The 18548-nt window shown below is 43.9% G+C and overlaps 1 protein-coding gene across 2 annotated transcripts in view; it reads left to right on the top strand.

Annotated features, from left to right (window-relative positions):
• The window catches only part of NFX1 (nuclear transcription factor, X-box binding 1), a 103444-nt gene that overhangs the window by 65522 nt on the left and 19374 nt on the right, over nucleotides 1-18548 (top strand). For both annotated transcript variants that reach the window (XM_019498477.2, XM_019498476.2), the window contains exons 14-18: nucleotides 1185-1304; nucleotides 3993-4072; nucleotides 6342-6572; nucleotides 7679-7752; nucleotides 14035-14136. In XM_019498477.2, the coding sequence (XP_019354022.1) occupies nucleotides 1185-1304; nucleotides 3993-4072; nucleotides 6342-6572; nucleotides 7679-7752; nucleotides 14035-14136 (607 nt within the window). The remainder of the gene's footprint in view (nucleotides 1-1184; nucleotides 1305-3992; nucleotides 4073-6341; nucleotides 6573-7678; nucleotides 7753-14034; nucleotides 14137-18548) is intronic.

Raw genomic sequence — 18548 nt, 5'->3', positions numbered from 1 at the left:
GGGGCCTGCCCAATGAACTACATAATAAATCCTGAGCCTTTTGGTTTTGGACTAATATAATTCATAGATTTTTATAGACATTAGGCCTGGAAGAGATCTCGGAAGGTCGTTGAATCCAGCCTCCTGTCCCAGGGGTGGGAAGTCAGCTGGGGTCATAGGTTTCCAGCAAGGTAGGTGTGCAAATGTTTCTTAAAGGAGACCAGAGTAGGTACTTGCACCACCTCTGAAGGCAGTCTATTCCATGTCTTGGGGGCTTGGACAGTAAAGAAGTTTTTCTTATGTCCAGCCTGAAATGGTCATAAAGGAGTTTGTGACTGTTTGACCTTGTCATCCCTTGGGGTGCTCTGGTGAACAGGTGTTTCCCCCAGATCCTGATGTACACCCCTTATATACTTATAGGCAGCCCTCAGGTGACGCCTGAGCCTGCGCTTTTCCATATAATTTATTAATACCGACCGTTCTTCACTGAAAAACTCCCAACTTAAATCTCTAGAAGCATTCACTGCCCTGCTCACAGAAGGGCAGCCTCTGATCAAAAGTTTAATTCAGGTTACACTGGATATAGCAGATACATTGTTGTGATAGGTGGTTAAGGATTTTAAAAGATTTTCTTACTTTAAATATTTAACATTAGTACAGGTTCTACAATATCCTTTTCAACTGGAAAGCATTTCATCTTATATTATGAATGTCAGCCATCTTGGCAATGAGTACTGGGCACAAATAATTATTGATCAGCAATGTTGTTTGTATCATTATTTGCAGCTTAATTTTCATCTACAAGTGGAGCTATATTGCGGTCAGGATTCCTTTTTGTTCTTGGTATTTAAAAAAAAAAGTTTTCTTACTAACTATTAAATATTTGATAAACTAATATTTCATTCTGTTATCAGCTGCCTGTTTTAAACTTATTGTCATCTATGTTTCCTTTTTCTTTTGATATTAATTTTATTCTTTCTTTGCTCCTTTCTTCTGCTTTCTTAAGGGGGATGTTGTTAAGCAAAGGATCATTTTCCCCCATTAGGTAGGGATTCTCTGACTTCTAGTGTGTCTTATTGCTAAACAGTGTCTGATACCAGGTTGTTGCAAGACTTGCTGCTCTTTTGATCAGCCCATTCACACTTGAATAAACTGTAGTTCTGAGTTCTTAAGGTTTTGTCTGTCTCTCTTTCTCCTCCTCCCAGGTTTTGATGAACTGACTTGTTACTGTGGTGAATCTGTGATTTATCCCCCTGTTCCTTGTGGTACACAGCCACCAGAGTGTAAAAATTCATGTACCAGACCACATGAGTGTGATCATCCAGGTAGGTCATAGGTAGTCCTGTATAACTTTGTAAAACTGCCTAACCAGTGCAAGGGTGTAGGAACAAGATTACCACTCAGAATACAGACCCAAAGATATTACTGACCTTATACACTTCATCTTCACACACAACAATTTCACTTTTAATAATCAACACTTCCTCCAGATGATGGGAACAGCTATGGGCACTAAAATGGCCCCACAGTATGCCAACCTTTTTATGAGCCACCTGGAAGAAGACTTCCTCAAGAACTACACCATCAAACCCTTGCTATACTTAAGATATATCAATGACATCTTCATCATTTGGACTGAAAACCTACAATCTCTGATTGAGTTCCATCAGAAATTCAACAGTCACCATCCCTCCATCTGACTTTCTCTAGAATACTCCAGCACCAGCATCTCCTTTTTAGACACGATGATCAGTATCCAAAATGATAAAATACAGACCACGTTATACAAGAAACCCACAGACCAACATACATATCTGCACAGAACCAGCAATCACCCTAAATGCACCAAAAAAGCTGTGATATACAGCCAAGCCCTCAGATACCACCGCATTTGTACTGAAGAGAACACCCGGGTTTGCCACCTCACCAATCTTAAAAAGGCTTTCACCCTACAAGGACACTCCTTCAGAGAGGTAGATCACACGTTTGAAAGAACCACCCGGATACCACGTGAAGAACTGCTGCAGTACAGAAACCAACACCCACCCCACCCCGCAAAATCGCACACCACTGGTTATGACATATCACCCCTCCCTTGAACCTGTACGAAAAATCCTCAAACAACTGCAACCCATACTAGAAAGAGATCCTATTCTTAAAAAGATCTTCCCAGAGCCACCCATCCTAGCCTTCAAACAAGCACCGAACCTCGCCAACCTCATTACCAGAAGCAAACTTCCTCAAGCCCAGAACACACCAAAAGGATCCAGACCGTGCCAGGACAAGAAATGCAAAACCTGCCAACACATCTCCACCCCCCCTCCCGCCCCCACTATTACTACACCCAACAACAGAGCCATCAGCATCCCAGGATCTTACAGCTGCACCTCCAGAAATGTAATATACTTCATCCAATGCACCAAATGCCCTGATGGAAAATATGTAGGAGAGACCAAACAACAACTGCGCACCAGAATGAACGCACACTGGAAATCTATCAAAGACAGAAATACCCAATTACCGGTGGGGGCACATTTCTCACAGGAGGGCCACTCTCTCTCCAATCTCTCAGTCCTGATCCTCAATGGCAATTTACACAACACTTCCCAGAGACGAGCCTATGAACTCCATTTCATCAACCTCCTGGATCCTAGAGATCATGGACTAAATATAGACATTGGATTTTTGACACATTATAATCTGCCTGGCAACTGACTCCCCAGCCCAGCCTCTGGCTTCTTTACTTTTCATTCCATCCAGGAAGAGCATGCACCAACTGCTGAAGCTTCCTTAGCCTGACGAAGGGTTTTTGAACCCGAAAACTTGCTTAATAACTATTCTCCAACTATTTGGGTTGGTCTAATAAAAGATATCAAATTCACCCAAGGAACCTTGTCTAACTAGCGCAACACACTTATGTATACTTGCCTATATGTTTCCTTTTTTTAATGTCAGGAGCTATTTTACAGATTCTGCGGTAGTTGTATAATACTACCAAAAGGTCAGTGAGTTTATATTAAAACAACAAACAAACTTTCCATAATACATACTGTTGTGCTTTTCTGACAGTCAAAAACATTGCAGTTTTACACATTATCTGAGATCTTTGACGTTTTTTGGACACTAACAATAAAAACCTGTTTGAATTTGTCATTAGATGCCATCTTTTAAAAAAATAAGCACAATGGTGCTTACCCCTGTCAACCTAAAAAAATGCACCTGTTCTGTATCTACAATACTCTGTCAGCAATACAATCCAGGCATTGTTTTCTTTTTTTAAATTTGTCTCAGATTATACTACCAATTAATATTACTTGATGCAAAAAGTAGCGCAGAACAAACTGATCATGTTTCTAGCATATACTTCCTTATGCTGTAATCTAACGGTATCAGGGAGATACCCATATAGCCATTCCATCCAGCCCACAGTGATAGTGCCAAGTTGCTGGAAATCAAGGGCATAACATACTGTGGAATCTGAGGGCATGGTCATTGGCAGCAAGTGGGTGAGCAAGGGCTGTATGAAACGGCCCTCAGTTGCCATGCAGCCACTTGGCCAATTGCCACTTGTGCGCCTCCACCACAATAAGCAGCTGACTGGCCCATGCTTGCTTGCCCCACTGCTGGTGTGGTGTCTGCCGCTGCAGTGATCACAGCCATCTCCCTCCCCATAGTTGGGATCCAGTCCAGAGCCCCAGTTGATTTTGACACCCCTGCTGTAATTTATACACAACCCAGTCTTATTTCCTACTGTTCAGCTGAGGAGATGGAGGAAGGAATTTTCTTGCAGCAAGCTTTTCAGTCTGATTTTCAATAATTTAAATGTATCATCATACTCTTAGACAGGAAATTGTGCAAAAAACCCCCGTTGCCCATTTTCCCTAAAATTAGTGGTTTTGAGAACATTAGAAGATAATTATTTTTAAAAGGAATTTGGTATGTAGTTGAAACACCCAAGTGAACTACGGTATTCTAAATTTTTTTTCCTGATTTTTATGTTCCTTTAATTGCAGTGTACCATTCCTGCCATAGTGAGGAGAAGTGCCCACCCTGTACGTACCTCACTCAAAAATGGTGCATGGGCAAACATGAAGTAAGTATTGGCTGCTCAGTAGAGCTGTGTGAAATTTTGACACGTGTTTCGTTTTGAAGCCATTTCGACATGTTTTGAGCTCGAAACAGCAAAATCGAAATGAAACGAAAGGCTTTGAAACTATTTCGAATGAAATGAGGGCACTCGAAACATTTCAAAAGTTTTGAAACGTTCCAAGTTTTGAAGCCGGGCTTGTTTGCAGCTAAACAGAAACTAAGGAGAGGGCAGGGGAAGAGGTGGGAAGGACTGCTCTGATGTTGACATCTGTAGCTGGCCAGTGACTATGATCCTTCCCTGAGGTCCCTTCGGGGGGAGGGACGGAAAAACAGCATAAAAAGTCACACGTCGCAAGTTTTGTTTGTCGGCACCTTGAGGTGCATTTTCCCAGAAATCCCTGCACCTTACCTCCTTGAAACTTGACAGGTTTTGTGGCCTCAGCAGGGGTTACCATCCCTGCTGTTTTCATTCAAATCAGGAAAAAAATGACAAAGTTATAGGCATTTTCATGATTCTTCCTTATAGCCTACGGTTGAATTGGCGAAACAGTGTTTCATAGATTCATAGATATTAGGATCGGAAGGGACCTCAATAGATCATTGAGTCCGACCCCCTGCATATGCAGGAAAGAGTGCTGGGTCTAGATGACCCCAGCTAGATACTCATCTAACCTCCTCTTGAAGACCCCCAGGGTAGGGGAGAGCACCACCTCCCTTGGGAGCCGGTTCCAGACCTTGGCCACTCGAACTGTGAGGAAGTTCTTCCTAATGTCCAATCTAAATCTGCTCTCTGCTAGCTTGTGGCCATTATTTCTTGTAACCCCCGGGGGCGCCTTGGTGAATAAATACTCACCAATTCCCTTCTGTGCCCCCGTGATGAACTTATAGGCAGCCACAAGGTCGCCTCTCAACCTTCTCTTGCGGAGGCTGAAAAGGTCCAGTTTTTCTAGTCTCTCCTCATAGGGCTTGGTCTGTAGGCCCTTAACCATACGAGTGGCCCTTCTCTGGACCCTCTCCAAGTTATCCGCATCCTTCTTGAAGTGTGCCGCCCAGAATTGCATGCAGTACTCCAACTGCGGTCTGACCAGCGCTCGATAGAGGGGAAGTATCACCTCCTTGGACCTATTCGTCATGCATCTGCTGATGCATGATAAAGTGCCATTGGCTTTTTTGATGGCTTCGTTGCACTGCCGACTCATGTTCATCTTGGAGTCCACTAGGCCTCCAAGATCCCTTTCCACTTCCGTGCCACCCAGCAGGTCATTTCCTAGGCTGTAGGTGTGCTGGACATTTTTCCTCCCTAGGTGCAGCACTTTGCATTTCTCCTTGTTGAACTGCATTCTGTTGTTTTCTGCCCACTTGTCCAGCCTATCCAGGTCTGCTTGCAGCTGTTCCCTGCCCTCCGGCGTGTCCACTTCTCCCCATAGCTTTGTGTCATCTGCAAACTTGGACAGAGTACATTTCACTCCCTCGTCCAAGTCACTGATGAAGACATTAAAGAGTATTGGTCCAAGGACCGAGCCCTGCGGGACCCCACTGCCCACACCCTTCCAGGTCGAAACCGACCCATCTACCACGACTCTCTGGGTACGACCCTCCAGCCAATTCGCCACCCACCGGACTGTGTAGTCATCCATGTCACAGCCTCTTAACTTGTTCACCAGTATGGGGTGGGATACCGTATCGAAGGCCTTGTTGAAACAGCAAAACAGTTTTGACAAAACAAAATGGAATAGTGCTTCAAAACAGCGAAACAAAACACTGTCCCTTTGAAATGGCGAAACAGAAGTCAAATCGAAATAGTGCTATTTCACACAGCCCTAAGTGCTCAGTGTTTTTTAATCCTGAGTAACCAAAAGTTGTAAAGTAAAGATTATCTCCAAACTGCAGTTTCTGTAACTTAAAGAAAAAGCACATGGTATTGGTTTCTCTCAAACTGTCAATTTTTACCTGATTTCTGTCAAATAATGTGTTTCTGGTGTACAAGTCCTAAGTAAAATGATCAGATGAACCTTTTTTACCACGTGCTTTTGACATGGATGCAGTTTGAAAGTAGGACGTATGATAAATACCCATGTTTTGCTTTAAATAAATTGTGAAGAACTTAATGTATAAACATAGACAATTTTATTCTAAAAATCAATTCCAAATTAAAATTTGAACAGTGAAAGTATTATAACTGAAGAGGCAGCATTTACTTTATTAAATGCAAATATTAATTTGCAGCAAAATAATTTATTTTCACTTGTAACATGGCTCTCTTTCTTTCCTAGCTGCGGCATAATATTCCTTGTCATCTCACAGACATTTCCTGTGGTCTTCGCTGCAATCAAGTGTTAAAATGTGGAATGCACAAATGTAAAAGGATCTGTCACAAAGGGGATTGCCTCATAGATGAAGAATGCAAACAGCCATGCACTATTCCAAGAGTGTATTGTAATCATCCCTGTATGGCTCCGTGTCATCCATCTTTACCTTGTCCTACAACTTCTTGCAACACGAAGGTGATGGCTGTAGAAAACTTACCATAGTTCACAGGGCAAAATGTTTAGTAACTGGTTTTAATCAATAGTGAAAAGTTATAACAAGACCAGTATAGAAGCTTGTGTTTACAAGTATATGCTTCTGAAATTGAAAATGTCATAAAATGCCACTAGCCCTGTGGCTATTAGAGTAAAACCAGATTTTTATGGGGTCCAGATTCTTAGACCTGGTCTATATGCTCCTTTTTTCTGTGCAAGTTGCACTACAACTTCCTACAGAGGGGCTGCGATGTGTTGGAGGAGAAAAGTAGGGCACACTTGGTATATAATCTCTTAGGTATTTTAGGGCTAATGATACAAGGGTAGAGCAGTCTGTTGGGGCCAAGCAACATGCAATCAATTGAGGCTTCCTATTTCTTTCACCCACCCACAATATCTGGGCTCTATTCGGAGGCAGGGGAAACTCAAGCTCAGTGTGTTTTACTGAAGTATAGGAGTGTCAGAGGTACATCTCATGGACCAAATCCAGCCTGTAGAACCTTATCATCTGACCCACAGTGCTGCCTGTGGGTCTTGGACTGGCACAGCACATGCAGGACCAGTTTGAGGCATATGCTGCATGTGGACCAGCCCTGCATGCTAAATACAGGGCCAGTCTGATTGGACCCACAGACAAGCAGTGTGCACTGGATCCAGCACACAGGGCCAGTCTGTCTGGACTGGCCTTCAGTGCTGTGTGCAGCACACGCCCCAGACTGGCTCCACAGGCTGCCTGTAGTGCTTGGACTGAACTGGCCTTGTGGGCTGGAGCTGGCATGTAGATCTGGTCTGTGGGCCCAGTTTGGTCTGCTGACCTGCTCTATACCCCTCGTCCGACCCACAGTGCCAGATACATTTGCCACCCCTGTTAAAATACATGTGAAGAAATGTAATTACCCAAAACTTAGTAAGACTTCCTTGTCTCGCATACTAGCTACATCTAGAAATCATTTAAGCCTTATAATGAGAAAAAATAATTTCAAGGTTTGTATCTTCAGTGGATTCTTCAGGAATGTTAGCATCTGCTTCATTACCAGAAAAAAAAACCCCAAAAACTGTTGGTTTACCACTTTTGTGTGACCCAACAGGTTGATCTTCAATGTGAGTGCGGAAGAAGAAAAGAGAGTATGATTTGCTCAGAGGCATCCAGTACATATCAAAGGTATATCCCAGTTATTCAGTTCCTTGCCCTCTTTTTTTTAATAACTTCACTTCTCTGCAGTTAATCAGAGTTGGAGTTTCTTAGATGGACTTCAGGTATTTGACTCATCTTCCTTTGTCATATGCCTTTTCCAAGTTAAATTTGCTAATTCCCCTGACCTCCCCAGCTCCCAGTTCTTATATTTCATTTTGTCTGTAGGTCTGTCTTGTAGGATGTTCACTTTTGTGCTGTGGATGGATTGGAGCTTTGATTGTATTCAAGGCTGGGACTTTTCAGTTTTATCCACGTAGGGCTTTTTGGATGAAGAACTTAAAAGATTTTACAGTAATTAACATAATTCTAAATTAGCTAATTTTTCTATTTCTTTTGTTTCCCTAAATTTGGGTTATATTGGGTAAAGGAAGAGTTGGGACTTTTTGAACTGACAGACCATTGTCAATCAATTTCTCATAAACTACAATGCATCCTTATTGATAAACTGCTGCTTGAAATTAGACAGGGAAGTGCCTTGTGACCTGCAGTCTTGCATACTGGTATTGATTACTTTAGAATTCTTCATAGGTAGTGCTCTTTTTTCTTCCTTTCAAGACATGACTAAGGAGTGCAAAAATTAATCTGAATAGTTCTAGGTGGGCAGTTCGAGCTTTTACATGCAACCAAAGCTTTACCTCTCTCCCAGTCAGTTGTAAAGAGCACTTCCACAGATTGGAGGGATAGGAAGGATCAAAGAAAGAGTTTGTAGATGAGACCCATCTTCCATTTCTTATTCAACACTGATGTTTGAGAAGTTGATATCAGATTATGAAATCTGAGCACTACTTGGGAAATACTGTGCAGCCACATGTCTCATTTTTTGATTTGCACCTTAAGAATAAATATGAAAGAAGGCCCTACTTGGAGACAGTTCTCAGAACATTTAGGGGCTGCTTAGTAGTGTCATTGCCAAAGGTTAAGAAATGGCCCTGAGACTAGAAATGGCATTGAGGCCCAGATTCTTGCAAAGACTAAGTACAGGCAGTCATCGGACTTCCGACACAATTGGTTCTTGAAAACTGCATCTTAAGTTGAACTGTTGCAACTCGGAACCAATTTTCTCATAAGAAACAATGTTATAAATGGGGATTGGTTCCTGAACCAAGGCCTAATACCCTATTTTCACTAAAAATACCCCAGAATTTTGTACTCAATCAATTATAGATGAGTAATATAAATACAATTAATGTAGCTATATTTAAATAGCAATTGTATTGATTTGGAGGGACTTCTTTGAGGTGACTTTGCTGGACTTTTTGAAAGGCTCTTGGTTGGACTTTTTGAAGGGTTCTTGGCTGCAGGTTTTCTGACGTCTTGTCTCCTTCCTTAACGAAAGCGTCCAAGGAAGTTTGGACAGATGTTCTCCAGGGAGATGAGCGACACAGCAAACTTGTTTGCTGGCATGGCATTGCATCAGATCAAGCATTGTAAAGTCGAAACTGACGTCATAAAGTTGAAACAGGGTGTCAATTTAGAAACGTAACTGAAAACGTTGCAAGTCAAGGACTTGTCTGTATATCCTTCATTCACTGAAAATAGTCTCCTTGAAGCCATTGAGCATACTGCTAGGGCATAAACTCAAGCATATTTGTTGAGCTTTGCAGGATGGGGGCCGAAGTCTCTTGGCCAGCTGAAAACTTTAATAATGAGAGAGGATAAACCAATTTAAGGCACCTAATATTGGAAATAATGTGTTCCAGTGCCAGTTATTCAAGGCCTTAAATTGTGTTTATCAGGTTAATTCCTTCCCCCACCATAATATATATGATCAACAAGTTAATATCACATTCATTACTGTTTCAGTTCTAGGTGACAGATGCATAGTTTTTCAAGTCCTTAAACATTTAATTCCTGACCTATATAACACTAGCAAAAACCACATTTAGTTAAGGCTTTACTATCACTGCCCAAATCATTTCTTGTTTCATTTCCCTGCATTCCTGGCTATCTTTATGTACTGTATTTACTTGCATACTACGGCCATGCCTTTCTTCCTAAAATCAGCCCTCCAAAATTGGGGTGCCTATCTGAAGCGGGAAGCTGATTTTATTTATTTATTTATTTATTTATTATTTGCTGAAATCAGAAGTGGGGGGTGGGGACACAGAAGCAGACAGATGCTGTGACTCAACTGCCAAGATGGCTGCCACTTTTCTGTGGTCCTGAAATCAGAAGAGGCAGAGCTCGGTGTTAACCCTCTCATAACCTGAGCATTTTGAGCTGATTTAGAGTAAGTGAACTGCTGCATGCAGTCTGTAGTATTTTGATGAGGCTTGTGGTGTGGAAACAATACTTAGTTATTCATAGTAACTTATGGATTTCATAGACATTCGGGCTGGAAAGGACCCCGGAGGATCATCAAGTCCAGCCCCTTGCTCATGGGCAGGAAGTCGGCAGAGATCATAGGATCCCAGCAAGATAAACATCCAAAAGTGTCTTGAAGGCGTTCAAAGTGGGTGCTTGAACCACCTCTGGCGGCAGTCTATTTCAAACCTTGGGGGCTCGGACAGTAAAGAAGTTCTTCCTTATATCCAGCCTGAAACGATTTTGTAGTAGTTTGTGACCATTCGACCTTGTCATCCCTTGGGGCGCTCTGGTGAATAGTCGTTCCCCCAGATCCTGGTGAACACCTCTAATAAACTTATAGGTGGCCACCAGATCACCCCTGAGCCTGCGCTTTTCCAGCCTGAAGTACCGTGGCTCTCAGCCTCTTCATAAGGTCTGTTATCCTGACCTCTGATCACGCGCGTGGCTCTTCTCTGGACTCTCTGAAGCTTCTCCATATCCTTTTTGAATGATGGAGCCCAAAACTGGATGCAGTACTCCAGCTGCCGCCTCACCAAGGCCAAGTACAATGGGAGAATGACATCCTGGTATTTGCTTGAGAAGCATCTATGGATGCAAGCCAGCATTTTGCTTGCTTACTAGCCTCAGCATCACACTGAAGGCTCATGTTCATCTTGTGGGTCAATCGTGACCCCCAAGTCCCTTCTGTCTGTAGTGCTAACCAGTGTAGCACTGCCGAGCCTATAAGCATGCTGCAGGTTTTTCCTCCCAAGGTGGAGAACCTTGCATTTTTCAGTGTTGAACACCATCAGGTTCTCATCCACCCATTGCATGAGCCTGTCAAGATCTGCCTGGATAGCCCTCCTGTCCTCAGGTGTGGATGCTTTACCCCAGAGTTTGGTGTCACTGGCGAACTTGGCCAGCCTGCTTCCGACACCAATGTCTACATCGATGAAGACGTTAAAAAGTAAAGGCCCCAGGATACAGCCTTGATGGACCGCACTGGTCACAGGGCACCATGACGATTGACTTCCATCAACCACTATCCTCTGGGTCCTGCCATGGAGCCAATTCTCCAGCCAGTGGATCGTGGTGAAGTTGAGGCCGCTGTTAGCCAATTTTGTCAAGAGGTGAACATGGGATACCAGATAGAAGGCTTTTTTAAAGTCAAGATATATGACATCAATCTTTTCCCCCCTTATCCACCAAGTCACCTGGTCGTAAAAGGAAATGAGATTGGTCAAGCAAGACGTACCTGCAACAAACCCATGCTGGGTATCCCTCAGGATATTGCTGTCAGCTAGTCTGTATATGATGGCCTCTTTGATAATCTTTTCCAAGAACTTCCCCAGGATAGAGGTCAGGCTGATGGGCCTTTAGTTTGCCGGATCTACTTTCCTCCCTTTTTTGAAGATAGGCACCACACATAAAGAACAATTTACAGTAAAGAAGTAATAGTCCCGCTGCTACCCTTGGAGAGGTCTGGGGCCTAGCCTTGTTGCTGTCCTGCTACACCAAGCAGTTCCTGCTGCCTCACCCAGACTATCTCCTGGGATGCCACACTTCCTGGACGTTCGGTTTCCAGGAGGACTTAACTCTGTGTCATACAGTTGTCCATGACTCTGGAAAAATCTTTTTTTCTACTTTCTGCCTTTCAAAAAAACAAAGTGTGTGTATTATTTAGGAGTGTGTGGTATGTGAAAAAATGTCATATTTAACATGGCCCAAAATATTCCCTTGCATCTCCTCGTAGTTTGGTATGTCATGCAAAACCTTGATGGGTAACTTCAACATTTTGCAACAGATCAAGACATCATTCATATGTCGCTGTTTAGAAAGTTATTCTGCTTTTACATTGCTGAGATCACCCACATTTTGTGTCCTCATGAGCATGTAGTGGTTGAAACACATGCAGGCACATGAACCACTATTTTGAAGTGCAGCTTAATTTCATAAAACAAACTTTTAAAAAGGGATCAAAGCTACAAATTGCTCACTAAAGTTTCAGTTGTTCAGGCAGGTGTTCACATAACAGAGACCTCCTGCATTTCAGGTTCAGCTACTCTCAATACTGCTTACTTTGTGGAAGGAGGAACAATTTAATGTGGATATTGGTAACGCCATTCTGGGATCTTCCACCCACACTTTGTCAAATGCTTGTAGTCCACACTCTTTACTCTGATGAAAAGTTTGGTATATGGGTGTTAGGGAGTCCCTCAGTACCTTGATGGTTTTTACAGTTAAGGTGTAGTTCCTGCTTCTTCCCTGTAATAATAGCTTTTTGGATTGCACAGATAAAACAATTTGACAACAAAGGGGTGGACATGGGGATATCTTTTTACCTGAGAACTTTCTTTCTAGGACCTTCCATGTCAGTCTGACAAAGGGGCCAAGAAAGAAAATTCACAAGTAAGAGAATTTTTCTCTTTCAAACTTACTTAAAAAATGGCTTGTCTTTTTTTCCCCAAAATGCACATTGTGGTTCAGAGTAAGCATAATAAATGTAATGAAGGAAGTAGGTTTTCTTCACAGGATTTTAGCTGTGGGCGAGGGGGTGATCCACTATGTAATTATACTGGAAATAGTCTAAATCTTGACTGAAAAATTGTTACTATTTCATTGTGCATTTCATCCCAAAAGAGTTCCAGAAAACTTTGTAGACTGTATTTTACAGAGTGCACCTATGCACAATATAAATAAGCACATGAGGACTAAAATGCAACAGTTGCAATATATATATTTTTTACAGGAAAGTAAAGAACTTTTTTATCCACAAATGAAGGTGTAGGCTGAATATTAAGTAGGCAGGGATTTTCATTTGACCAAAAAACTGCTGATTTCCTTGTAGCACAGAAAATACTGTGAAATACTTTAATGATTATATGGTAGGATCTTGCTTTTATGTAATGGCTTCAAAGTTGTCTCCTAGACCCCTCTAGGTGGTCAGGTAAAGGTGTGATAGGATTTGATGCAGAATCCACACAATCACACCACCTGGCCTGCCACTTGTGCATGGCATGAGGTGTTGTGGGATCCAGAATCAGATCCAGTCATGCCTTATTGCTGGTGCAGAGGGAGCCCAAGATTGTTATGCCAGGTTCCCCTTGTACCAGCAAGTAGCAAGCTCCTGCAGCTAGGAGTCCGCAGCTGATGGGTCTCACAGCTCTGGGAGTGCCCAGTTGCTGCTGCAGGTAGTGGGCCGTTAGCTGACAGGACCCCTAGCTGCAGGAGTCTGTGGGGCATTACTGTGAATAGGACTCCTGCAGCTGACAGGGCTCACAGGTGCAGGATTGCATGGGGGGTTGCTGTTGGCTGCATGCCCCATCAGCTGCAGGAGTCCCAGCCCCAGCAGTGACTCATGTGCTTCTGTGGCTGGGAGCTGATGGGGCTCCCAGCCACAGGGGAGCACCTGACTACATGTTTGATTAATGGCATGATAAGAATGTGCCACAAAGTTATGACATGTTTTTTTGTGGAATAACTTTGTGGCTTATTTGTGTTTTATCACACCATTAATTGATTGAACAGGTGGCAAGTGCTTCCATTTTCCTTTCCCTTCATTCAGGACACTGACAGGGTTTAAAGTTAGATTGCTTTAGAGTGAATTATGAAGCCTTGCAAATTGACACAATTCATGTTTTTACCAAGATGCATCTTAAATCGGTGTTGTCTAAAATCTAGTGATGATGATTTTCTTGCAGTCTTTAATTCTTCAGCTTTCTGAGGAAGGGTGGTGCTTGTGTGGCATTAAAGCTACCACAGTGCTTCCAATTCTGCTGTTTTTTCCTTTCCCCAGTGTTTCATAACTTTTACTTAGTGTCCTATAGTATGATGACAAGTTCCTTGCATTTTTTTGCTTTTCTATCTAGTCTTCTCTCAAGAATTAATTTTTAGTTCCATACTATTTTCCAAGTGATTGTCGTTTATATGAATCAAATAAAATCTATTTTTTTTTTCTTCCAGAATAGCTGCTATATCCATAGCCACTAAATTAACAGACCTGCAACTTGGAGACTCAGTGGAAATCAGTAGATTGGTTACCAAAAAAGAAATGAAGCAAGCCAGGTACTCATGTAGGATGAAGCATGGGGAAACAGATTTGAACTCTTTGTGCATATGCATGTGTGTGCATATGCTTGCACATGTACATGCCTATATAGGCACTATGCCTATATAGATAGGTAGGTAAAGGTAAGAATCCTGAAAAATCTGCGAACTTTAAATGGCCTATCCATATACTATAACAATACAGCTTTTTTGAGAATTATTTTTCATTTTGGATAAGAATTCTTAAATGTCTGTGCATATTTTTGTTATCATATAGAATAGTTTCCTCATTTTGTTGAATGTTGGTTTGTTATGGTTAGAATTTTAGTGCTCCTATAGATGTACAGGGAGCCGGCTCTGATGCATTGTAAATCCAGCAAGTCTCAGAGCAGACTTCATTTAAGAGTCTGCTGGAACACAGAAATTACCGTGCTCCAGCAGCCTCCCACATCACATGCATCAGTGTCCTTGCGCTGAAAAATAATGGCAGGGTGCTTTGAACTAAAGCTTGTTCAATGAGCTTTAGTTTGAAGCTCCCTGCCCCTATTTTTTAAGGCAGGGGACGCTGATACACGTGACTTTCAGGCACTTTTGATTAACATGGCTCTCTAATTAAAGCGCTTCCCCATGACTCCCAGGGTACATGTAAAAAACACTCTTAGTGTTGCATGGAATAAGGTTGTGTGTAAAACTGCATATGTGGTAGTAGAGACCTTCTGAAAATGTCATACATCTACCATATTTACTGAAATATAAGGCGAAGTGCCCACCCCCCTCAGTCGGCATGGGAGAATAAGCCCCTAGTCTTACATAGGTGTACCAGCAAACTCTTTCCCCCCCCCTTCCCCCCCATTAGGTACATTAGCTATCATTAAATTGCTGCTAGAAGCAGCATGTGCTCAGTCATGGGATCTAACTGTGAAGATGGCTGAATGCAGCCCTTGCTGAGTATGCCCATGAAACGCATGGCCTATAGGCTAGGGACAGAAGTTGCACACAGAATGGTTTATGTGATCAGAAACTGTAACAGACTTGTAACCTGTAACAGAACAGAAGCTCAGTGCACATAAACCAGTTTCAAAATGGCAGAAACGGGTTTAAAATTAACCTGGTTGAATGTAGTATCAGACTTAACTGATTTTAGGTCAAACTGGTTTATGAAACTTCTGTCCCAGACCCCTTCCTGGTTCAAGTTAAATCACAGTCCCCCAGCAGCCCAGGATGCTTTGCAGCCCTGGGCTGGGCTGTACTGTACTGTCTGCTCCAGAGAGCAGGACTAGCCCTGTCTCTCTGCTCCCTAGCTGGAGCAATGAGGGCTGGCTGTCAAGGGGGTGGGAAGCCTGGCTAGGGACTGTGGCTGGGTCTGCTTGTAGGGGCTGGTGGGCAGTCCTTGCCAGTCTTTTCCCTGCTGGGGCGTGGCAGGGCAACAACCTAAGAGGGACTGCCCTGACCCCCAAGACAAACCCTACCTGGGGTCTGTGGTCTTGGAGGGCCTTTAATCCCCCCGCATTCCCAGCTCAGTGTGCCTCAGTGTGGCAGAGACTGAGGCAGGCAAGCAGTTGATAAGAGGAGGGGGTGTAATTCCCCTTGGCTCCCCCAGGCCATGGGGGAGAAAGAAGAGACTGGGGAACTGGAGCTGGAGGGACTGGTCCCTTGCCACCTGTGAGCTCTGGGATCTCCACTTCAACACCTAAGACCACTTGCTGGTTCCCCAAGAAGGATTTTCTGAATACCTGGCTGTAAGGAGACACTCTGCCCTCAGGATTACATAAGATTTATGGAAGGCTTTCTCTTGTCTTGTTTTACATTTTAAGTTAGACTAAGTTGTGCATGCTCTGACTGTGTTTTACTGGGCTGAATCTTAGCTTAGGTGCAGATTTTTACTTGTTCTTTGTCATGTGTTTGAGATTACACATTGCTGTTTAATATATGCTCACTTCAGAGAGAGGACTATTCTTGTCCAAGCTTTTATGAATTCAGTGCCACAACCTTTTTCTCCACCCACCCCCTCCTCAGCCTGCCAGCCTTGAGCAAGAGGTGGGGAGGGGGGCAGAAGCGTGGCGGGCACTGCCCCCTCCCCTGACCAAACAGACCTGGGCTGGGGTCCCCTGTGGGCCAGGGAGGGGATTTAAACTCCCACCCTCTGGCATGCTAGCTCAGGGCTGGGGCCTGGCCACACTCCCTCCACTGGAGCAGGGAAGTTGGGAAAAGCCTTGGAGCTTCAGTCCCTTCCCTTTGGCAGTGGCTGGCAGGCTGGGAGCCGTGCTCTAGTACCGCCCCCACTGCTTCGGGCCTGAGCCATTGCAGGCATGTGGCCGCATTTCCTGAATCCAAAGTGAATGTCTATTCACTTGCTTCTCAGTTTGAGCTCTCCAGTTTAGACTAACTTGCAAAGACTGAATCAATTCAGCCTCGGGCTTTTTGGCTGTATGTACTTAACCCTAGTGGGCAAACACATTGATGGGAACCTTCCGTTGGCAATGCGTAGGGGGTGCACAGGCACCCCCTACAGAAAGCGCTGTTGACGCTGCTAGTGGCGCCTGCAGTCCGGTTGCCACTTGCCACCCCTTCCCTTGCTGCCAATACTGCCGGTGGCATCTGCGGGTGGTCCCCAATTGCAGCTGGCCAATGCTGCCAGAGGTGTCTGCGGGTGGTCACCAACTGATGGTCAGCGCCCGCCACTTCCCCCCTTCCTTCCCTTCCCTTCCCCGCCATTGCCACCAGTGCTGCTGCCTGCAGGCCGTTGCCATGGCGCCCCCCCCCCCCCCCCCAATTCATGGAACCTGCCATCTGAATAAGGTATAGTGCCTATTGTGCTCAAATACATTTTGACTTTCTCTTCACTCCCACAGCTGATTCCTGTAGTTTCATGAGCCTTAAATGTCTAGCAAACATCACCAAACTTCTGCCTAGCAGATGGGTCCTGTTGCTGCCGCCAGGGGGGCCCCCCCCCCCCTTTGCCTGTTGCATGTGATTAGTGCAGCCACATCCTCTCTGGGTTCAGACAGACCAGGCAGCCCTGCGCCTCATCTGCATATCATTTTGAACAGTTTGAGTCATGAGTGGGGGTGCTAATTACCACAAGGCTTCTTTGTGAGGGCATGTGGAATACACACACATACTGAGCAGTGCTAGGCTGCAGTGCTGTAGCTTTTATTTGATTTAAGTGTCGGGGGCAAGCGGGGTGACTGCCTCATGCACCAAAGCGAAGGGGCTCCAACAGGCACTGCTCAGCCAGGGCGGGGCATGGGACAGAGCTGCGAGCAGCTCACTGGGGTGGCGGTTCCTGCCACTCCCAGGCAAGCATGGCGGGATGCGTCCTCCAGATGTGTGCATGGGGTGGAGGTGGGCTGCTGCTGCGGGCTTTGCCCTGGGTGCCAGACTTCATTGCTATGGCACTACTTGGCTGTGAGGTCACCATGGCTTGCAATGCTGTTGACTCTGTTGTGCCCAGCTCAATGAACTATATGATATGTCATGAGCCTTTTGGCTGTGGACTAATATCATGCACAGTTTGTACTATGTATAAGTAGATACAAAGGTGATGCTCAGAATTGTGTTTATGGAGTGCTTGTGCTGAAATTTGCAGCAGTTAGGGTTCGGGCCAGAGTCAGACCCACAGTAGTCTCCTATTCCCCCTGCAGGTTCTGCTCTCCTTTCTGTCTCTTTCCCCACTCCTAACTGTCACATGCAGCTCACCTCCACAATGTGCTTGGGGAGGGAACAGAGCCTAAGCAGGGTCTGGCAGTAAGAGGAGGCAGGAAAGCCATAGGGGGGAAGAAATTTAGGCGCAGAGGGCAAGTGTGCCAGCTGTCCTCATCAGCCACTATTTTTTCCCTGTTGTAGCAATCGGAGGGGGATGAATTCAAAATAACACTCAACTAATTAGATTCTGCACCTGGAAAATTTATAACATTTATACATTTTCCATATATAAAATGTAGTTATTGGGGGGGGGTAATTTTTTGTTCAGGGTCATGTCTTATTAGAGTAAAAATGGTAATATTTGCTTTTTTTGTGATGTTCTTGAAATTGATCCTTTTTAACAGTCATCAAGCAAACCAATATAAAAACAAAAATAGAAACAATTTTTAAAAATAAAACAGACCCTCCATATCTTGGCTTTCAAAAATTTAGGCATAGGGTTGCCAGGTATCATGTAGTTTGTTACGCTCCTATGACTGGGCAAAACATCTAGATTCTTGTAATTTTCCTATAGTGGGAGGTTGTCACATTACAAAAACTAAAATTACCCAAGGTATTTGACTTGGTACTGATCTGTTTGAAATGTAATTGTTGTTATGGTGGAGGCACAGAATCTCTTTACTTGCCTTCCCTCAGATGGCATCATAAGAACTTCTGTGAAATTCATCATTGGTCTAAGACTTCATAAGAACTTTTCCTTACTTCACCAGTTGTTGTATTACTGT

Source organism: Alligator mississippiensis, chromosome 3 (genome assembly GCF_030867095.1).
Source record: "Alligator mississippiensis isolate rAllMis1 chromosome 3, rAllMis1, whole genome shotgun sequence".
Taxonomy (NCBI): Eukaryota; Metazoa; Chordata; order Crocodylia; family Alligatoridae; genus Alligator; species Alligator mississippiensis.
Note: the sequence above shows the minus strand (reverse complement) of the source record. Positions and strands in the feature narration are given on the sequence as shown.